The sequence below is a fragment of the Talaromyces marneffei genome, chromosome 4 (assembly GCF_009556855.1).
Source record: "Talaromyces marneffei chromosome 4, complete sequence".
Taxonomy (NCBI): domain Eukaryota; kingdom Fungi; phylum Ascomycota; class Eurotiomycetes; order Eurotiales; family Trichocomaceae; genus Talaromyces; species Talaromyces marneffei.
In genome coordinates, this window is record NC_072351.1 from 2,107,718 (window position 1) to 2,129,613 (window position 21,896).

Here is a 21,896-nt window from a genome sequence, read left to right on the forward strand (position 1 = left end):
TACTGAATTAGGAGATTCTTTCATGTATCACATCAGCACACGATCTGAGAAAAAAATAACGTCAGAGTCATCTATGGAAAACTCTTTCTCGTAGAATGCTAATCAAGCCTTCATCCAAAGTCCCTCATGAGTATGAGCATGACCATCCTCCTCGGCCGAAGTAATAATATGCGGCACAACTAATTCCACCCCCTTGGTAGCGCCTGCACTCGAAAAGGAAGGGTTGTGTCGTGGCGGCAACGGACGACCCGGATCTATGATAGCAGCGGCAGCAACCGAATCAGCGGCGTAGGCGTATGCCCCTCCGTAGCTGTAGGATTTAGTAGTAGTCGTAGTAGCGCTGATGTAGTCCCCGGAAGATGAAGGGGGGCTACTAGCCACGGAGGACGAGGCGGGTGTCAAGCTGGGAGTATTGACGAGGGAGGATGTACCCATCGCCGACAGACTGGTGGTACTGTCCCGAGTCGTGGGCTGACGACGGAATGGCATCACATGAGACGATGGCGTCGACGATGAAATTCGGGAATCCTCGCGATGATAATGGAACTGCGAGAGATAGATCCATGCATCGCTCGACGCGAGCGAGGTCAATGATCCGTTTCGTCCGTGACGCCCGGATATGATGGGCTTCCATTCGGTGGGATCAAGATCCGATTTGGAGTCGTGCAGGTCGGAGGGTATCCTGCCGAGAGGGAGGTTGTGGTGGATGACTGCGATGGGTTTGGAGGGGAATGTGGTTGATGAGGATGATGATTCCATATTGGTGTAAGTGTTGATAGGTGAGGGAGGAGGAGTAATTGTATATGTGTATGAGGAAGCCGAGAGAGGCTTGCAAGAGTCTTTGCGACGGCAGCTATATGGCAAAGATGTTAGAATTGAGAGACATTTAAAATATATTATATCTGGGCGGTGTTAGATATACATACCTTTCACTGCAATACAGAACCGAGTTGCTAGGCACCGTTATCTGCTTCTCACACATGGCGCTAAGATAGGAACGTCAGCCATGTACGTACACAGCCAGCAAACAGATAAGTTACGGAGTGAGAGTACAGCAGGGCATATATGCCGTGGAATGTGAGACAAACAAGAACAAGGAACAAAAATGAGGCGGGGCCGCATAGACGCAGTCATAGATAAGCAGACAGGGACAAGGATTGTCGAACATACCAGTATTGCAAAAAACTAGTCGCCATCTCCAATTGTTCGTCTTCCGGGTTAACGGAGTGACTGGCAGGACCAGAGCCTGCTCCTAATAATTTAGCCAGTGATTGGTGTGATGTGTTTCGGTGGTGGAATTGATGTGCTGAAGCGCTTTTGCGGTGGTGATAAACGGGGGCCCGTGGGGATTTGATGGTCGATCCTTTCCTAGCTGTAGATGTAGGAGGAGGAGGAGGAGTGGTTTTGTTTGTGGGAGTAGAAGAAGTAGAGAAAGGAGCGTGGCGGTGAAAAGGATGTCGTTTCATGGATGGCGGTGAAGTAGTTTCATTATTATTATTATGATTCGACGCGGCGCCTCTAGTATGAGGCTTTTGATGGCGATGCATGATTGAGGCCCTTATCGGCAAGATATGTACAGACCCACCCGTTGATCCTGATTGTGGATCAAAGGGATGAATCAGATAGATAGACGAATATTATGCTGTTTCACACAAGGTAGGACGAATGTAGAAGAATGAGGGATTTGGGTCGTTTTGAGTCGATTGAATTAATCGAATGTGACCGTGATGTTGAGGTAATTTTGTGAGATGCAGGTACACGAGGCGAATTGCTCGCGGGGTACACAGATCGCTCTACTAACAGGGATAGGGTCAGAAAAAGAAAAAAAAAAAAGAGGAAAAAAAAAGGAAAGAGCAAGAACGGATCTTTAATGATGACTCACGGGGTATTTTAACTAACTAATGGTGGGTTTTCTCGTTATCAGTCTATCTATCGCAGCTGACTGAGCCGCTGAAGACGATAGAGTAGTAGCCCAAGTACGGAGTAAAAGATAAAGAAAGTATGCTCGATAAGGAGGAGATAAGCAAGCAGTACAAGGAGCAGGGAGCGGTGTGCACTGTGCAGAAAGAGAATCTTGAAATCTATAAAAAAAATCCAAAGGATTGATTCCAATAGTTAAATAATAAATAAGAGGATGATCCAAACCGAAGAATCGATTGACCCATCCGATGCGAATCCGATCGTTCTCGACTCTGACGAATACTAGGCCCACAGCCCAGCACGCAACATTGTCTAACCGGATGCGGTAACTGTTCTACTCTATTAACCCTAACTCAGATTCTAGAACAACGAACTGCTACCTACAGAGCACAGCAGATGATCTGGATTTTTATTAGCGGAATTATTATTCTCTCTTACTATCGCGCTTGACAGAAAGAAACGAAAGATAACGAACGAATCATGCACGTTGATGCGACTGCGTTGACAAGTCGATCTATCCGAGCCCATCAGCCCACCGTGTCTGAGGCACGAGGCTAGACCTCTCGTTACTAACTCGTCAGTCACAAGTATACGACAACCTACCCACACGACAACATATTCCAGAGTAGATACATAGTAGTAACTCGTGCGAGCGTAGAAAAAGATCAATCGACAAATCTCGATGTGATTGTGGCAGTGCCTAGTCATGTGTGGGGCCCTCAGATCATTCTAAGATCACTACCGACTCACGGAGTACCGCTTCCGGATATTCCGATCGTCCCTGCCTGTCTCAGGCCTGTGGTGTGTGGTCTAGAACGAGTTCGGTGACAGGCCAAATTCTTCGGTTTCGTCCACTTTTTCCAGCCCAAATACTATTATAGATACGGAGCACGTACTCCGTAGACGGAGTAGTTGGATGAAATCACAGTGCGAGGTCGTGGGCTTGGCGGCACGGGTAAATGGAGGGATGGTGTGGAGTGGAGGGGCAACGCCGCCCGGGGTTAGGGTTGCCGTTGCACATCATCGCCATACATTGTACCACTGGTACACAACAGCCCTGTCAAGCTTTTTTCTTTGTTTTCTTTCTTCTTTCGTCGCTTTTCCTGTTATTGTGGAGTATTTGCGGTCAAAATAATACGTAGTCGTCCAATCTAGAACGAATCAAAACCTGGAAACTTATGACGGAAAAAGGTACCCACGGCTACTTCGTCCATGGTCTTGTCCATTTCTATTTTAAAAGTACTTGTCATGTTACGTGCCTTGGTGGAGACTACATCGTAGTGGTTGACGTCAATCATATGGCAACATTTCTGTGTGTAGAATATCCCTTGGTAGCGTCAAGTAAGGACTTGGGTTGCGCAACACGTAAAATCACTCACTGGTATGATGCCATATGTATGAGGGCTTTTTGAGGGAACTGTTCTGGGTGACACAAAATGCGAGGCCTCATTATTCGTTTACTTCATTCGTCGTCGCGATCCTTCGACAATAAGGAAGTAGGGTTAGGGTTTATGGGCCGAATGAAGAAAGGAATCAGGTAAACGAAGAAAACATTTTGGGTATCTAGTCAAACGCCGCACATGCAGATATAATAATAATACATCAACTAATCAAACAATTACTATGGCCCGTCCACCTCCATGGCTTCACTCTGGCTATTGTCCTTAGCCTTACCCTTGTCATCAGGGCCGTCACCAGAGCCAGTCGGCTCTTCTACCTTTCTTTCCGGCTTCACCCCTGTAATGAACTGTTCCGGAACTCCCTTTGCCGCCACCGTTGCACTACCTACATAGCATCCTAGCATTCCACTCCATGTGTACTTTTGCTCGGTCAGGTTGCGAATTTCTCGATACCCAACGACGTTTGCAAAGGGGAGACACGTGTCTGGGTCGCGGTATCGTGATAACTGAGATGTTATTGGGCAGAGGTGTTGGGATATTTCTATAATCATATTAGGAAATATTCACTGTATAAAATCTGATTGTGGAAAGGGACGTACTGGTCAAACGCGGTGGCTTCTTCGCGTTGAAGTAGATACTATACTCTCGGCTTTGTATGGTCGCATTGTCGAAATTTTCTAGTACGAGTAGATTCCGACCCGTTTCTTCAATATCCTCGGGCCGTGCTGCCGTTTCAATTTCGCTTGCTGTTGGTGCCGCGGGTGTGGTCTGGTTGATTTCCGTCGGAAGAGTGTCTTGCATAGACACATTAGTTTGGTCGGTCTGTTCTGAAATGGGTCCCACAGAGATTGCCGTAGCAGGCTCGGTGGACTGAATGTCTTGTACCGCGACCTTGTCAATGGCATCTGTTTGTGCGGTGGTCGATGGTGCATCTTGTCCTGTCGCCTCTGCGGCTTTTGCCTCCACCGGCTTCTCCGGCTGTGCTACCTGTACGGAATCAGCTGCATCAGGCGCAGCTGGCATTGATTGTGCTTCCGACTCGGGTGCTTCTGACTCGGGTGCTTTATCAGCTGGTTTGGAATCAGACCGAGCGCTCTCCGCTTCCAAGGAAGTTTTTAATTGCTCCTCTACCGCAACAACAGTGGTATCGTCATCCGCAATCTTCTCTTCGTTTTCACTGTTCACTATTCCGTCGTTTTCAGGCTTGGAACCATCAGCCTGAGTCTTTTCGCTCATAGGTTCCGTACCCGGTGACAACTCCGGTACAGATTGGACTTGTGGCTCTGGTTTCTCTGGTGCTGGTGTAGTGGATGCTGACGCATACTCATGGATGCCATCAAGAAGTCCTGGAACGCTCGTCACTTTCTCAATCTGCTGTGCCTCTGCGTTGATATTGCTCGGTTGCGTAGTTGAAGTTTCTCCATTGTCAATCGTAGGAGCCGTAGGTAAACTTGTCGTAGGAACGGAGCCCGGTGAATCCGTCTTGACTGCATCCGCTGCTGCATCCTTCGACTTCTTCTTACGCTCAGGTTCCTTTTCCTCAACTTTGGCTTGAACTTCGACATTGCCCACACGCACCAACCTCCCGTTAACCCACCTGGCAATCCCACTCCACCATGACATGACAGGTCCTTCGAGACGACGATTTTGTAAAGCCTCGAGCTTAGCCTTGCGTTCTTCAGCTTTTCGTTTCTCCATCTCCTCCCACCGATTCAGACTTTTACTGTTCAGCCGCTCAATCTTTGCTGCTTCGGCCAATCGTTCCTCCTGGGTCATGATCTTTGGCTTCAATCTCTGCTTCCTCTTGGCAGCTTCCTCCATATTTGCAATAAGTTTGATTCGCCTTTGTTCACTGTCCTTCAGCCTAGCGTGCGTAAGCTCTTTATTTTGCATAGTCTGGCGACGGGAGGACGATCGAACTGGTCCTTCTTCGGGCGTCGGTAGCCAAGACACTCGTTCTGACTTTTTCTTCGGACGCGGTGTGGCGGTAGATACTTTCGACAAAGCTGGTGAGTCTATCTTGACTTTTTTGCGTAGAGCCGTAAGTCTCAAAGATTCCTGAGCTTTGCGCTTTTTCCGATCGACTCTCGCTTGTTTCTCCAGCTCTTTTTCTCCTTCCAGATCATCATCCGCCGCATTAGGTCCCTTGTCATCTTCATCTTCTGATGAAGAATCTAAGCGCATGTCATCAAACTCCCCGTCGGCTCCTTCATCCTGGTCAAATTCGTCATCGTTCTCATCTTCGGCGAACAGAAGCGTGAGATCGTCGTCAGCAGCGGCATCGAGCAAAGATGACATGTTCCTGCCGGCTGTGCTTCGTTTCTGTCGACCAGAGACCAGTGTTTCAACGACCTCATCTTCAGAAGTGTCCGCCCCGGTAAAAGAAGATGTCTCATCTGGAGTTGCCATAATTGTCGTCTGACGAAGATCGCGCGGCTGCGCGAATCTTCCCACAATACTCAACGAGAAATGTAAAATAGAATGTATCGAGTGCCGGCATTCGATTAAAAAAATATGTCAATCCAATCACAAGTGCAGGTGTTGATGTGACGACTTTTCCAGTGGCGTGCAATCAGCACCGAGATTGTTGGAGAACGGGAAGCAAGCTCACACCGCGTCAACGGTCAAGTAATGTCTTGGCAGTCTCCAGGTCACATGACTCATTGGCAGCTCTTGCAGCACGTGACCACAGCATAACTAACTAACTAATGCAGGTACCCAAACCAGGCAATCTTCTATATATATACTCATAGGAGGATGAATCGACCATCTGTTTCAGATGGCAAGCAGCGCGGAGAGTCGGTTGGTCAAAATCACTGGAGACCAACTAAGCAGTAAGTCGAAGTGAGTTCAAGTACTAAAGAACGGGGTAAGATAGTATCATACGGCTTTCCTGAATTCTGAGTGATCCGTGACAGCTGCGAAACAGAAACAGAAACATCTTTGTGGGGCTGCTACGACGGATTTGGACCTGCGGCATTTATCATTCTATTATTCTGTCAAGATTAACTACGTACAGCATAGCTTAGTTGTCAAGGTCTTCTGATTGAATCTTGATGTCTGTGTACACACAGCTGATCTCGCGGATCTCAAGCACAAGGGAACATATGCCGGATATCTCGACGAATCATGTGTTGGGTGATAGATAGCCCCTTACTGTTGTTGTTCTAAGTTCTTACCAATAGCACACAAGCTAGCAAGGCTTTCTATATTTGGGATGATATCAACCCACCCGGTCTCGCTTGACTCTTGACTTGGCAATCGTCATTGTCTAGTCGCTCAGCATTCCCTTGACACACGACCCCCCTCATCAAGCGCTATGCAAACCGAACTTACAGTGGGAGCCTTGGTTTGACCATCGATCAGATTCAGGCAGTGTTCCGGAATTTGAACTGGCTGCTGAGTCTTCAGACTCAGTTAAATACATACTAGGCACCGGGTCTTGATTATCATCCTATGGAGTCGTGTCTTCTATTAAGCCTGATATGTTTCTCGACTCGATTTTATCTAGATGCATCGACCATGGAACGTTGGCTGTCAACGGTATTCGCGTATCATAATAACGCTAACAATACGGAATCGGAGGATTTCAGCCAGTACCATACTGAGGTAACTTAGTGATTGGCCTAGCATTACAATGACGGTACACTGTTCATGAATCACGTTGGCATGCGCTGCTTCAGTAATCGTTTCCTATGCAATACTTCCTCACATTATCGCTGACTATGGTGCTAAGAGATTGAAATTGACTGACTTCAATTAATTGGCTCCATCTGCCGATGGTGGTCTCCTACCGATCATACGCCGAAGTTAGATATTTGGAAATCTGCCCACTGTAATTACATTACCTTACCAGCAACTTCGTAGTTGTGGGCGGCCCTAGCCTAGTCCAACGGGCTGAGTAGCGTCTTCGCTCTTTCTCCTGGCGACGACATCCATATTACCTTTACACTTTCTTCTCTATCTTATCCTCTCTTTATCCTCCATCCTCTCTCCTCATTCTCTTCCTTTCCCTATCTCCTTCTAGCTAGGAGGCTTTGATAATATTAGTCTATTAATATCTTTCTTCTGAAGAATTGTCTTTATCCATTGATTCGTTTCGTCCTCCGTGCTTTCCATCAGCTCTCCTTCTCCACACGTCCTGCCACCCTGTCCAGTCCTTTTGTACTGACTCCTCGAAACGCTCTTTGTCGGTTCTTCTTCTCGGCGGTTGTGTCTCGACGACAATTGATCTTCTGCCGTATCCGGGAATTCATTTTATAGGGATATCCTTTATAATACCTCTAATTCCATTAATTCGGCCTGGAATTACATTCTGTGCGCTCACCGATTTTCGCATGTCCTTGTCTGTTGCCGTTGCCAGCCGCGTCCCGTGACACAATCGACTTGCGATTTTTGAGGCCATCATAATTCGAATTCGTCCGTGTGCGATTCTGCTTTGAATCTGAATAAGTTCTATCGTGCAGTTAACATCTTGCTGCTAAAGATCCACCACTGCGTGGTTGGTTGATTGCACATATCGCCCGTCCGGTCGCGAGAACGCCCAGGAATCATCGGATTCCTTCGTGGACAGATATTTAGAGGAGACGGGCGAGATCATCGATTGAGATTGGCACGGACAAGTACCTTTAACGCCATCTCACTATCTTATGGGTTTTTCATAGTGCCTTCCGTCTTTACCGAGCAATCTACTTCGAGGATCCTCCCGGAACCATCAGTCGAAGTGCTCCGTCTTTCGTTTATCGCGAAAATTACACCATCAGCTATAAAAGCTCGGATCAGATATTTTTATAATCTATAATGGTTCCAGTGTCGCGGCCAGATGGCCATCTCAATCTCAACTACATCCCAGTTTCTCAGCCAATGTCAGGGACGTCGACGGGCAGTAACTCTCCAAACGAGTTGGGCGGAAATCTAGGCAAGTCTCCGTTTGGTACCGCCAATGGACTGGGGACTACTCCAGGTTCATTAGGTAGCACACGCATAGGGGCTGGATCCCCCTCTCACGAGCTGGGTACTCGCCTGTATTCGAAACGGTAAGCACCCATCTCTCAGTTGGATTTTTTGGATTTTGTTATCAGCAAATGCTTATGGTTTATCACAAAATAGAGCACGTGAAATTCAAGCCCAAGAAGGTGTTCCCACAAGCATCTGGGGACCACCCACGAGCGGCCACTCAACACCGCTGCGTGAAAATATTCCTGAATCTCCCAGTCAGGATGGATTTCCCGACCTGATCCCCTCAGAGCCTACATTGAGCAGCCCTGCGCGAAGGGCGAGAGCTGGCACTGTACCATCGCGATTCCCAGCTGTTGGCACTCTAAACGCAACCTCTCAGGCACCGTCTCTAATGTCTAAAACGTCAAGGCCTACGCCGTCTACCAGCCCGTTTCGTCCGCCAGGCTTGTCCGGTATCGATACCAGCGGAAGAACTGTAACTTCAGGCGCCGGTCCTAACACGACCGTTTTGTCTCGCTTGCGAGCAGGTTCAATGCCTCAGCGCCCAAACAGCTTCCTAGGATCCTCGAATCCATTCGGACCCTCTGTATTCTCTACGAGCTGGGCATCAGGGCGGGATCGAGCTACAACCTTGACAAGCATTCGGTCCTCGGAGGGCCCAACTTCTCCTTCCCAATCATCATTCTCAGGCGGCGGTCTCGCCGACAGCGACGTAAAGACCCTAGACTACCTGGGTTTGGCCGAGACTCCACAGCAACACAACTCTACACTTGCCCACTCGTCTGTTGAAGCTTTACTCCAACAGCAGCAACAACAATCTTCCCTGCCTCCACTTCTCGCGGAACTCGCCATGATAAAGAGCAATAACAGATTCAGATCCTACTCGGTCAACGCCAAGGAGAAATACGCGGAAGATGATGAGGAATACGGCTCTCCTTATCCCCAAGTGTCATCAGGCACTCTGACGCCATCCGCCGCCGCGACCGCCGCTCAGCTCGCTGCTACCCAGGCGCAGATCCATCAACACAATCTTGCTGTCCAGGCTTTTGCCAACCACGCTTCCGCAAGTCGTCCTCGCGCTCGCACTGCAGGTATTCTTGACACCCCACCACAACGCTCTTCTATTCGCAACTATCTCGCAACTCCCTCTCGATTGGAAAATAGTATAAGTGCCGCGGATCTTGGAATCGCAGAAGGTGGTGAGTATGATGAACTATCTGAAGCAGTTCAAATGATGCATCTAGGTGGAGCAAATGGCGCCAATCCAAACCTTCGTGCTCCGGTGGAAGTCGCAGATGAGGGTAGTATCGAAGGCCCAACGAGGGCCTTGTGGATCGGTAGCATTCCAGTCTCGACAACAGTCACTTCTTTGGACGCCATCTTCAGCATGTACGGCAAAATTGAGTCAACACGAGTTCTCACCCACAAAAACTGCGGTTTTGTCAATTTTGAACGCCTCGAGAGCGCTGTTCAGGCGAAGAACTTACTGAATGGCAAAGAAATTTTCCCAGGTGCTGGACCGGTACGAATTGGCTATGCTAAAGTTCCAGGTGCTTCTGCCTCTGGAACACCTGGTGGCAACGGTACACATCTCTCGCCAACGCCCGATCCACATACCGCTTTGGGAGAGCACGGGGCTATTGATGCATCAAAGCCAGACCGGGTTGGTACAGATACCCCGCGAGTTCCTCCTTTGACAGACTTGAAACAGGAAATGGCCGAAATAGTGAAAGAGTTTGGGGCCACTGATGCGGACGTCCAAGCGATCACTGCTAGCGTCCAACGATCAATTGCTTTCCAGGCATTCGACGACGAAATTCCTGCCGTTCCTGAACCAAGTGCTACGAGGATGCATGATGCGCCAAAACTTCGCGACATTCGCAAGCGGATTGACAATGGTCTTTGCTCCGTGCAGGAAATTGAGGAAACAGCCAACGGCATGCTGCCTGAAATCGCCGAACTCTCATCAGACTACCTAGGAAACACTGTTATTCAGAAGTTATTCGAGTTCTGCTCGGAGCAGACAAAGGAACAGATGCTACTCCAAATCTCACCACATCTTGCTGAGATTGGTGTTCACAAGAATGGAACATGGGCAGCTCAGAAGATTATCGATGTTGCAAAAGCGCCAAGTCAAATGCAAATGATTGTGGATAGTCTGCGCCCCTACACAGTTCCGCTTTTCCTCGACCAGTACGGCAATTACGTGCTACAGTGCTGTCTGCGATTCGGCAGTCCACACAACGACTTTATCTTCGAGACCATGCTCAGTAGGATGTGGGAAGTGTCCCAAGGACGTTTTGGTGCCCGTGCTATGCGTGCTTGTCTAGAGAGCCACCATGCTACCAAAGATCAACAGCGAATGTTGGCTGCCGCTATTGCTTTGCACAGCGTTCAGCTTGCTACCAACGCTAATGGTGCCTTGCTGCTAACCTGGTTTCTCGACACCTGCACCTTCCCTCGTCGAAGGACTGTACTTGCTCCTCGCCTCGTTCCTCACCTGGTACATCTCTGTACACACAAAGTTGCTTACTTGACTGTCTTGAAAGTCATTAATCAGCGGAACGAGCCCGAAGCGCGAGAGATTGTTTTGAAGGCACTTTTCTTCAGTCCAAACGATGAAGCTCTTGAGCGCATTCTTAGTGATCCCAGCTCGGGCGCCACATTGATATTCAAAGTTCTTACCACACCTTTCTTTGATGAATCGATGCGTTCCGAGGTCGTCAAGAACGTATCCAAGGTCTTGACCAAGCTGAAAGCGACCCCGAGCCAAGGCTATAAACGACTTATGGATGAAGTCGGGCTGTCTTCTCGAGCAAGTTCTCGTGACCATCACGCTGCCAGGGATGGAAGCACTGGCCACGGCACCAATGGCGAGAAACAGCACCGCCCCACGTCACGCCCGGCTAGCTCCAATTACCAGAATCAGCAGCAGGCCGACAGGCAATTTGGTGCACAATACTCGACACCCTCGGGTATTGAAAATGGCGCCTCAATAGGCCGACTAGGTGAGCAGCAACCTTACGACTTTGCTTCGAATGGCATGGGCGCTACCAACAGCATGAATGGCCTTGGTGGCATGAATGCTGGGCCAGGCTTCGGTCAGGACAATGTGCTTTCTGTGCAGCAGCAACAAATGCAATATCAAGCGTACCTTCAATCCCGTGGCATGCCCCAAACTGGAATGTATCCCGGAAACATAGGCGGAAACGTCTATCAGGGATATGCTGGGGCCATGGACAGTATGAGGGGTCTTCAGGGTGCTGGCGCAATACCTGGACCGTCTCAAGTGAACACGAACGCTATTTTAGGGCAGCCTGCCTTTGCACCTCCTCAATTCAGCCCTGTTCTAAACCCGGCTCAAATGTACCAATATTCACCTCAATACTACCCCCAGGCCCAAGCCATCCCGAACCAGGCTGGGGCTGGTCGACGTGGACGCGTAAGTCTTTATCCACAATAATACTACATTTGTTGCATTCTAACTAACATTCGCGAATAGCACTGAGTACCTGACTCATTATTGAGACCCAATACGCTCTTATCCCATCCATATAGATTTTGTTTGTAAAAACATTTTCATTTTTCTTTCTTCACATCTTCTATCATCAAAAAGCGATCATCTATCCATGTATGCAATTTTTTCCCCTTCTATTTTCGTATTACTTACGGCCTTGACTTCAAACCGGCGCTGGATCGTATGGTAGGAGGCAAGGATATGATGAGTTGTTAACGGTCATTCGTTTGGAAATTACTTATTGTTCGATGTTTTTGATTTATCACTTCTTTTTTGTGGCGACGAGTTGTCTTCATGGATCAGAATTTTCTTATGTATCAAAATTCCACCTTTCAACGTCTTTCATCTGACGTCCGCTTCTTCTACTTCTTTCTATGAGTCTATTTTGCATGCATACAGTACGAGGCTTGAACATGAAGCGTAAAAATATCACGACATTGCAATTCACCGACTTCCTCTAACTAATTCACTTCAAAAGCACGTAACCAACCGACCTCCACTCATCACAGTGATACGGAAAATCTTCGGTTGAACGCTGAACTTGTCGCCTCCTCATACCTATCACGTAGAAATACATATTGGCAATCAAAAAATAATGAAGCTGGTATAAAACGTCAATCAACTAGCCAACCAATCAATAAACTTGGTCAACGCCTTGGATCGATCCGAAACTTGATTCTGTAGGGGCGTCAAACGTGTTAGCTATTGAGACCATGAAAACACGTAGTCCTTGCAAAAAATGGGACTGGCACACCTTGATCTCAGGCCGGAGCTCTGAATATGTCTTTCCTTCATATTCAAAAATGAAATCATATGCTGTTTTTCCTCTGATGTCAATATCAAAATCGGGCATCGAGGATATGTGTGAAATAACTAACCGAATCCAAATTCTCCTCGTGCAGGAACGATTTGCCCTTCATTCCGTCCTTGGAAGAGGAATACCTCCGGTTCACTGCTGCTACTACTGGCATCATTGCCGCTGTCGCTGTCGCTGCCATTATGGCTATCCTCTTGAGCTGGACGAGGACCCCAGGAGAAAGCGAACGTGCACACGGCAGCGGCAGATTTGTCCTCGTGGCCAGCCAAGATACGATTGAGACCTGAAAGGCCTAAGGAATGGTAGAACCACTTTCTGTTTCATCCAGGGTGTCAGGGATGTGGGATTAAAGAAGATAGGGAGGCAAGGAAACGTACATATAAGGACCCGGCAATCCATTCAGAGCATGGAATATGACCGCACTATCTTCTATCAAAACAGGACCGTTGACCTGTTCATTGGCAATCCATTAGTACATTTACCATAGGTAGAAGAAGATTAGACGTACCGCTAAAGCAGCCTGACGACATTTCTCCCTGGCCACCTCTTCAATTGACCCTTGCAATTCCGGCAGATCAATACTTCTAACATTGACTGTAATGCCATAGTCCTTGCAGATTGAGGTGACTTCGCGAATCTTGTCGGCATTGGAGGTTACGAAGGTCAGGGTTGAGAGTTTGAGTTTGTTGCTCGAGATGCTTGGGGATGGAGGGAGAAGGAGAGGCATTTTTCAATAATTATTCAAGAAGTAGTTGTCTCAAAGATTAAGTGAGTCGAGGGAAATTGATAGATAAAGTGGAACTGTGAGGGGTGTCGATATCGGATGTTGAGATTATTACTTGGATTGGTAGAGTCTTGTGGTTGAGGGTTAATGTCAAGGTGTATCACAGTCAGTGAAGGGAATTACCACGACTTTATACACATTTTCGCAAGTCTGTATCGACGATGAGGTTGACTTTGATATCCTCTTTGACCCCCATTTACTCTGGCACAGAGAGCCATGTCACCATCCATGGATCATCAGCTCCCAAGTTAGGGCATCCGCAGACACAGCATGACCAACCATACGCGGTACATGCTAATAAACGCCTTATCAGGCTCTGTAAGAATCACATGCATTAATACATTCTCGAAGCCTTCTCGAGTCATTCGATAAAGATTCTATAAGCTAGAGGCAGAACTGAAAGTGGGTGCGTTGATGCTTGACTTATGATAATTATGTATGTGGCACTGCCCCCCCCCATCTTGAAATACAGCCTTGAGAGCTGCGGATGCGGCTGAGTGTGATACGCCATGGTTAATTATGATTGGACTATATTGACCACATATGAGCGCATCAGCGGCTATGCTCGGTCCTTTTCTGTTGTAAACTAACAACTATGTCCATAATGTCAAACCCTAAGTCACGTCTCGACTCTTTGTTCGCTTAACGGTATCAGTAGTCAGTCTGTACCTCTGTGAGCCAGGCAAGGTGAACATGTAGTATGTGGACTGGATAGAATCAGTCATAATTTTCCCAAAACCTGAAAACAAGAAACTAGCTGAAAAATGCCATGACGACAAGAGTCAAGTTGCAGGGCTATCTAGGAGAGATCCAGGAAAGAGAACGTTGAAGTCTCAGGCAACATATTCTTCTAAAAAGCTTGGCGAGATGCTGGGCAAACTTGACACCTGAGGCCTCAAACTTCTTGTAAGTCTGCTCAGTGAAACTTAGCCCTGGTTGAGCTGAGACCCATTGTATTGGCATCAACCACAGAAGAATTTATCAACAAATTGGGAGAGGATCAAGCAATCAGATTGAGGCTCACTTTAGGCCAGCGTTTCCTGATGTAGTTAGCGTCAGTGATATTAGGTGCCTCTTATCTCTTATCGATAAGGCGGTCAGGTACATAGACACACTTTTGTCCCTCCAAACAACTTTCACATCGACACCCTCTCAAGGATAATCTTTCTAAGAAATCTGGTTCACACCCTGACAACGTACCAGCAATTCTTGAATTTCTTCTTGCACAATGGCAGACAAATCTGTGGCAGAATCGCTCATACCTCGATTCCAGATCGAGAAATTGCTTAATCAAGGTGAGCTCACTTACCTATGTGATGTCTCATTTTCACTCTCACATTTATTCTTCTGGTACCTTGACTAATGTTTAACAAAGATCAGAGTGATCGTCGCATTGCACTGCTCGGCAACATCGACGGCAAGCAAGGCATTCTCATAGCCGAACGTGCAGCATTCGCAACAGAGTCCCTCGAAGTCCTAAGAGCATTTCATTCCAGTATATCTCAAGTGCGCAATCTAGGCGACAATGACATTTACAAATGGTACATGGCGAGTTCGTCACCACCATCAACCAGCGACACAAACACCCCACCTGACCTGAAGATAAATCTCATTTGGCCCTGTACCGCGCAACATATTCGCAAGTACTCTGCTCAAACTATGCGCATGGTTACTGAAACACCTCAAATCTACAAAGACTACATCCGTCCATACATGCAGCAGAAGCGCGAGGAAGGAAGACTCAATTGGGTATTCAACATTCTTGAGGGCCGTACAGAGCAAGAAGACGTCATACTTCGAGACAAGGGGACCAACCCTGATGAGGATGGATTCTTGATGTTACCTGATCTCAATTGGGATCGAAAAACAGTCAGCTCAATGCATTTACTTGCCCTGGTCGAACGGCGAGATATATGGTCATTACGCGATCTGAAGCGGAAGCATATACCCTGGCTCAAGTATCTGAGACAAAGACTCATTGACGCTACAGTCAAGACATATGAAGGTCAAATAGAGGGAGATCAGTTGAAAATGTATGTTCACTATCAGCCGACATACTATCATTTCCATGTCCATATTGTCAACGTCATGTTGGAAGCGGGCTCGACACAAGCAGTCGGAAAGGCATTCGGCTTGGAGAATATTATTGGACAACTTGAAGCCATTGCTGGAGATGATGAAGCTGGTATGGCTGATGTGAGTTTATCGTATTTCTTGGGGGAAGCGAGTGAGCTGTGGAGTACTGTCTATGAACCGCTGAAGAAAGGCGAAACTCCAAAAGTTTGAGCAGAAATTAGATTCCTAGAATTGAAATAATAGATTCAATTACAAAAGGTTCAAGTTTAAAAAATCCCTTGGGAAAATGATGCTCACTGTCGAAATTCGCGGGGTTGGTCGCTATAAATACATAGATACTATGTATGCAGCTAAATAGGCACCGGCTTCCCCGCATCTTATCGTTTATCTTCTTCAGCAACCATTTTCTTACAAACCTCGTCAACAACCAACTATCACCAAGAAGAAAACAAAATGGCAGAGAATCCCGATGTCCCTAACGATAAAAAGGCCTTTGTGCCTCTAGGTGAGACAAATTCTTCCGATACAACGACCATAGATTAATTCGGATGGTCGAAAACAACAGAAAACAACCCCGAAGTGATGTCACATCTTGTCCACCAACTCGGTCTCTCAACAACGTTTGGTTTCACAGACGTCTACTCCATCGACGAGCCCGATCTCCTCGCTTTCGTCCCTCGCCCCGCTCACGCTTTGCTTCTCGTATTCCCCGTCTCCAAGACATACGAAGCTTCGCGTATTGCTGAAGACACGCCCTTACCGGAGTACGACGGCACGGGACCCGATGAGCCTGTGCTGTGGTTCAAACAAACCATCCGCAACGCATGCGGTCTCATCGGTTTGTTGCATGCAGTCGGCAACGGCGAAGTTCGAAACAACGTCCTCCCCGGCTCCGACCTCGAAAACTTACTGCGTGAAGCCGAACCCTTGAAGCCCCTCGAACGCGCGGACTTGTTATATTATAGCAAAGCCCTTGAAGCTGCGCATGCCGATGCCGCGAAGTTAGGTGATACCACCGCGCCAGATGCCGAAGATCAGGTTGATCTGCATTTCGTTGCCTTTGTCAAGGGCAAAGATGGGAAATTATGGGAGCTGGACGGACGTCGAAAAGGACCTTTGCAAAGGGGATATCTAGGACCGGATGAGGACGTACTTAGTGAAACTGCCCTAGATCTTGGACCGAGACGGTTCCTGAAGAAGGAATCGGAAGGTGGACAGGGAGATTTGAGGTTTAGTTTGGTTAGTTTGGGGCCGGTCTTTGATTGATTATGCCTTTTTCCCTTACGATACAAAATCATCATTTGCTGGGCGGGCGTTGGAGGGTACTTTATTTGAGATTTTGTCTAGCTAGATTTGCTACATATTGTATCATGGTTGATACCACCATTGATCAGCATTGAATTTGAGCACATCGTTTCCACAAGCACACCATCCAGCGGTCAGATTTCTTGCAAAGACCTCCAGGGCAGTGTATTCTTTGATAGTAAAGGAAGTGTCTCGTATCTCATTTTCCTCACCCCGAAAAAACAATAGTTCCAACAATTCTTTTAGATTCGGTTTCCTCGAATGTTCATCCGGCACAGCTGCAACGATCCGCTTGATGAGTTCTTGATCCTCTTCTGTATCCTTCTTTGGTCTTCCCAGAAACAAAACTTCATATGGTTTCCGCCACAGCCCATCCAACGGCGAGACCAGGTCTCCATTCTCGGTAGTCTTGATCCATATCCAAATTTCGAACATCTCAAGACCCGTGTTCGAAAAGGCGTCATATGCAGCTTGACGCGATTTTGCATTGTTGGTGGTCCATATACCCACCATTGATTTTTTGGTGCTGCTGCCATCTCCGAAGCTGAGATGCGAGATGATTGTTTGCTGCATTATTGTTACTAGGGAGTCCATCTCTAAGTATCCATGGGTAGGATACTGTGACGACCGACGCACAGAGCGATTAGGCCACGGAGGATCGAAGAGGATTATATTGAATTTTTCGGTAGATAGCAATCTCGGAATCGGAGAGTTATTCGAGTCGGAATATATTTGACTGGGTGATATATCGCCTAAAACGAAGGATGATGCTGGAGGAACGGTGTAGCTTGTTGTAGTATCTATGCCAGGCCCTTTGACTCGCAACGTAGCTGCCTCCAGGGGTGAAGGGTTTTTAACTTGAAGGTCATGAAGGTCTATCAAACCTGCAAGCTGATTGATACTTGACGGTGAGAGTATCAATGGAGGCTGTTTCTCCGTGTTGACTGTATACCTGACTGAGTGATCTGATTTTAATCTCTTCCGTGATGGCTCGTATACTGCCATCTGTTCCACCCTCTCGGTGACACCACTGCTAACCCTCCGAGGTCCACACCATTTCGTTCCTCTAGGCAGCCCATGCTGAATTTCATCAACACCCTTCTGTATAGAAGATGCAATACTCTTATGGAACAAGAGCTCCGATTCCGGGATCCGAGACAACAGGCGAGCACGCGCAGCCTCACTTTTCGGCTCTGGAGGCGATGGATATGGCTGCTCTAGAGGCTTTGAAGAGAAAATTTGCCTGTAACATTGGGTTTGTGCTGGTAAGTCTGTAATATTGTCCTTAGCATGAGTTGAAGATGAAGGAATCTGAGCTATTTCGATTGACGCTGGTATGTCGATTAAAAAGACTGATTGTTCTGAATTTTGATAGAAAATTGATGATCTATTAGGCATAGCTTTCTAGTCCTTCTCGTAATTCCCTAATGACATTGTATTGCGTATATCTGCGTCTCGCTTATAGCAATTGTCTACGGTGAGAAATGTCGGGTATGAAAAATCGAAGTCGACATCTATCCGTTGCCCTAACCCTAAAACGCGTTTCTACGATTTCATAGCTCAATTCAAGAACGACAGGGTTAAAAAAAACTACGCTTAAGGTTGTGGAACCAAATCAATTCAATTAAAGAAGTAAAGACTTTATTACTGTTCTGTACATGTATTTACTAGATAAAGCCCTATACAATCCAGTCCAAATGCTCCTTTGCCTGTGCTGCAGACAGGAGCAAGATCTGTCAGGTTCATATACAAAGTCGGGTGATTGATATTAACAAAATGTCTGTGAATTTATGGCAAATCCCAGTTCGATACATCTATGAAGGGGCCAAGGAAGAACATGTCATGTATGTCATGCTCTTATAGCCATAATATACAGGCGTGCTCCTCGCGACGGCCAACTGTAAGATGGACCTAAGACAGCTCAGACGTTGATCAACCTCAATGAACCTTCATGGGGATCATCGAAAGCTGGAGAATTCTGACGTGGGTATGGGTTGGTAGAAAGGCATATGCGTCGGTGAAGCGGATTGTTCTAACGCGAGGATAATCATGGACGAAGCCGACTTTCTCGGTTTCCGAGAAGGCTTATACAGGTCGATCCCTCAAAATGGCCAGATGGATGGTCTAAGGCGATTGTCCTGATTGAGATAAGATCAAGCCAAAATCTAAGGATGCTATAAGCGTCGTGTTGGAGTTGGAGCCTTGATTTGATTTTCTAAGGCCTCTGCCTCTGTTTGACTAAGAACTCATTATGCGGTCTTTTCCGGTTGTTGGGACTCTCTGTGAATCTGCAAAGAATCAATCAATATATGCAAAGCGAGGAAGGACCATGAAATACATACTGCTTCTGCAAGCTTTATCCATTCATCCACCCCTTTCACGAATGTATCATCAGCAGCAGGCGGGATTTCATGGCCCCAAACAACAAAGCTGTCGAATGTGGCCTGAGATTCAAGGATTTTGACAGGCTCTTCGGGCAGCTCATCATCCATATTGCTGTTTCTGTTGGCTGCTGGAACGAGACGGTTCGTTGGGGATGCAACTACTCCTACGTTCAGACAAGAAAAAATTAGTCTTGAGGAAATGAAAATCTCTAGAGCGTGGCATACCTTCATATCCCTCCGGAAGCTGGACGAGTCTGCCTTGCAGCTTGCGGCCACGAAAGTATGCGGTTTGCTTGTCTTCTATATAGCCTCATCAGCATTGCTCTATGATTCTTCTGGTGCAATGACAAAATACCCTTTTCGCCCTTTACAGCATGCCAATGACGTTTGGAAGTCTCAATAGGACCGTCGTAGTGGATTCGACATGGGAGTATGTTTGGCGTACAGTTCCCTGTCAAAGTCTCGTTGGAGTTGGAGGATTTTGGGGCCGAGCGAAGTGCAAGCATCGTGAGGTTTCTTCGTCAAGAACCGTGTCTGCGGAGGAAGAGAGAGAGACTTGCGCAACGGTTTGGTAAGACCTATGGTTGATCAGAAAGCGAATGATGATAAAATTGATCTTGATTAAGCACTCAACGCTAGACGCGACGCGTTCTCTCCTTCCTAGTGGCCACCTTATCGATAAGCGATAAGCGATAAGACCCTCCCAAAAGAGGAATTTCTAGTCAGGTCGACAACTTCTCAGTTAACCAGTAATACAGTAGTACGTGAAGACTGCTATATAATCTTATCTAGCTACCAATAGCGTACCGGAAAGTGTTGTACAACTTATACACCTCACACCTTACTAGTACTAGATGGAGATCGCCGTTGGTTGCATATGCAGGATTAGTCCATATACATACTAGCTGACCAGTTAGTACAATACTCCATTAGCACTGACTGCCATATCATCCTAGACGTCAAGATTGTTCTGTTTAAAAATATCCTAGTACTACATGTAGTTAGGATGCCAAACAAGCAAATCAGGGATTCAGTTGCCTACTACAATGGCAACATACGTACCCTTAGCGACTCATCTACGGCAATAGCGGAAGCCTTTATTGTCACGTCCTAGGGCACGTTTTATCATGGTGACCTATGATCTCCGAGGCCGGTTTATCATGCCAGGAATCCATGATGCGCATGTTCACCTACCATCAGCAGGAACATCCTATCTCAGTAGCGTCAGTCTAGACGGGGACACGAATATAGAGAATATCACCCAGAGAATGCAAGAAGGACAATGTGTATGTACTTATCAACATGCCTTCCAGGATTGGATAGTAGGGGGTGCTTTCACTATTCCTAATTTCGATCGCATATCACTGGATCAAGACTTTCCGGATACTCCGATTATTATACAAGGTGGTGCAGGACATAGCGCGTTTCTAAATACTGCAGGTCTCATCAGAGCAGGCTATGATGTCGACAATGAACCTAACGCCAAAGGTGCCAGATTTAGTCGTCGAGCCGATGGCAGTCTGACTGGTGAGCTGGCAGAGCTAGCCATGAACAAAGCTATGATTGCAAAAGGGTCTCCGAATGTGACTTATGCAAAACGGGCTATCAAAGCCGCTATTCGTCTTTTACATCAGGCAGGTGTTACATCCTGTCAAGAGGCTGCGACTAATACTGTCATTATGCATGCGCTGCGTGAACTCGATGAGGAAAATGCGCTCCACATGAATATTGCCGCCCATTCCGTGTATGGACCTGAATTTCTTGCTAATGAAGATCAAGACTCGCTCAGGTCTTTGATTGAGGAGGCCCCCAGTTTCGCTACAGCGCATGTTCACACCATATTTGTAAAGATCTTTGCTTGACGGCGTGCCATTACCTCCGTTGTTCACAAGCGCCGGTCTAGATGAGAGTGGAAAAGTTGATTCTAGCAGGATCCATGTTGATGATGTCGTTGAAGCAGTGAGACGCTTTGATGAGTGTGGTATGACAGTAAAAATCCGTGCAACTGGGCGTGGAAGCACTCGGCTCGCTCTAGATGCCATTAAGATGGCGAGACTGGATGGGCAGAGGCTATTACACCATGAAATAGCTCACTGTAACAACATAGAATCAGGTAAGTGATTGTTCCCTATGATCTTAAACTGATCCATTCCTTACAATTCTTACTCCTTCTCCCTTGACCTAGATGACATTGAGCGTTTCCGAAAACTCAATGTTACTGCCGAGCTATCTCCTGCATGGTTATTCGACCATCCAATTGTAAAAGCAAGCAATGGTGCCATGAACTGGGATTTTGTCCAGCTACTTGAAGCTCAAGTCTATCCCATTACCGTCGGATCCGATTGGGGCAGTCGTAGTGATCCATCACTGCTACCCAAAGTTCATGATGTAGTCCGCAGAGTCGGAGACTGGACAGTGAGCAGATCCGACAAAAAGACGGGCCCTGCTACCTCTGACAAAATCTCCTGCGGAGCGAACCTGGTTCTTGAGATGTTGACTAAGAATGGAGCCGCGGCTGTAGGACTGAGTGAGGTGAGCGGAAGCATCGAGGTTGGAAAACGTGCCAATTTCATTATGCTTGATCGAGCTATTGTCGGAGAGGTTGGGGAAGGAAAGATGGCAGATTTCGAGAACATCAAAGTCTTGAAGACTTGGTTTGAGGGTGAGTTGGTTTGGGATGCTGAAAGTGAAGTCATCTAGCTGCATAGTCCCAAACTTCCAGGTTATGTTTCCA

At 47.1% G+C, this 21,896-nt stretch overlaps 9 protein-coding genes across 9 annotated transcripts; 4 read left to right on the forward strand and 5 right to left on the reverse strand.

Annotated features, from left to right (window-relative positions):
• Positions 1-102: 102 nt before the first annotated feature.
• Positions 103-1,547, reverse strand: EYB26_005799 (uncharacterized protein; the record flags this gene model as incomplete). The annotated part of the gene is made up of 3 exons (XM_054265079.1): positions 103-853; positions 927-986; positions 1,171-1,547. The coding sequence occupies 3 exons, from the start codon at positions 1,545-1,547 to the stop codon at positions 103-105; spliced, it is 1,188 nt and encodes a 395-aa protein (XP_054121054.1).
• A 1,994-nt stretch (positions 1,548-3,541) lies between these two features.
• EYB26_005800 (uncharacterized protein) lies at positions 3,542-5,729 on the reverse strand (the record flags this gene model as incomplete). The annotated part of the gene is made up of 2 exons (XM_054265080.1): positions 3,542-3,861; positions 3,920-5,729. The coding sequence occupies 2 exons, from the start codon at positions 5,727-5,729 to the stop codon at positions 3,542-3,544; spliced, it is 2,130 nt and encodes a 709-aa protein (XP_054121055.1).
• A 2,391-nt stretch (positions 5,730-8,120) lies between these two features.
• On the forward strand, positions 8,121-11,787 carry EYB26_005801 (uncharacterized protein; the record flags this gene model as incomplete). Its single annotated transcript, XM_054265081.1, has 3 exons — positions 8,121-8,356; positions 8,430-11,721; positions 11,782-11,787. The coding sequence occupies 3 exons, from the start codon at positions 8,121-8,123 to the stop codon at positions 11,785-11,787; spliced, it is 3,534 nt and encodes a 1,177-aa protein (XP_054121056.1).
• Positions 11,788-12,414: 627 nt separating this feature from the next.
• EYB26_005802 (uncharacterized protein) lies at positions 12,415-13,340 on the reverse strand (the record flags this gene model as incomplete). The annotated part of the gene is made up of 5 exons (XM_054265082.1): positions 12,415-12,474; positions 12,551-12,612; positions 12,675-12,928; positions 12,991-13,064; positions 13,122-13,340. 5 exons carry the CDS (start codon positions 13,338-13,340, stop codon positions 12,415-12,417), a joined length of 669 nt encoding a protein of 222 aa, XP_054121057.1.
• A 1,285-nt stretch (positions 13,341-14,625) lies between these two features.
• Positions 14,626-15,683, forward strand: EYB26_005803 (uncharacterized protein; the record flags this gene model as incomplete). The annotated part of the gene is made up of 2 exons (XM_054265083.1): positions 14,626-14,692; positions 14,773-15,683. The coding sequence occupies 2 exons, from the start codon at positions 14,626-14,628 to the stop codon at positions 15,681-15,683; spliced, it is 978 nt and encodes a 325-aa protein (XP_054121058.1).
• Positions 15,684-15,926: 243 nt separating this feature from the next.
• Positions 15,927-16,739, forward strand: EYB26_005804 (uncharacterized protein; the record flags this gene model as incomplete). Its single annotated transcript, XM_054265084.1, has 2 exons — positions 15,927-15,978; positions 16,039-16,739. The coding sequence occupies 2 exons, from the start codon at positions 15,927-15,929 to the stop codon at positions 16,737-16,739; spliced, it is 753 nt and encodes a 250-aa protein (XP_054121059.1).
• Positions 16,740-16,841: 102 nt separating this feature from the next.
• On the reverse strand, positions 16,842-18,176 carry EYB26_005805 (uncharacterized protein; the record flags this gene model as incomplete). Its single annotated transcript, XM_054265085.1, has 1 exon — positions 16,842-18,176. The coding sequence occupies one exon, from the start codon at positions 18,174-18,176 to the stop codon at positions 16,842-16,844; it is 1,335 nt and encodes a 444-aa protein (XP_054121060.1).
• Positions 18,177-19,027: 851 nt separating this feature from the next.
• Positions 19,028-19,668, reverse strand: EYB26_005806 (uncharacterized protein; the record flags this gene model as incomplete). Its single annotated transcript, XM_054265086.1, has 4 exons — positions 19,028-19,066; positions 19,121-19,326; positions 19,388-19,462; positions 19,518-19,668. 4 exons carry the CDS (start codon positions 19,666-19,668, stop codon positions 19,028-19,030), a joined length of 471 nt encoding a protein of 156 aa, XP_054121061.1.
• Positions 19,669-20,289: 621 nt separating this feature from the next.
• Positions 20,290-21,862, forward strand: EYB26_005807 (uncharacterized protein; the record flags this gene model as incomplete). The annotated part of the gene is made up of 3 exons (XM_054265087.1): positions 20,290-20,951; positions 21,013-21,275; positions 21,348-21,862. The coding sequence occupies 3 exons, from the start codon at positions 20,290-20,292 to the stop codon at positions 21,860-21,862; spliced, it is 1,440 nt and encodes a 479-aa protein (XP_054121062.1).
• Positions 21,863-21,896: the final 34 nt, after the last annotated feature.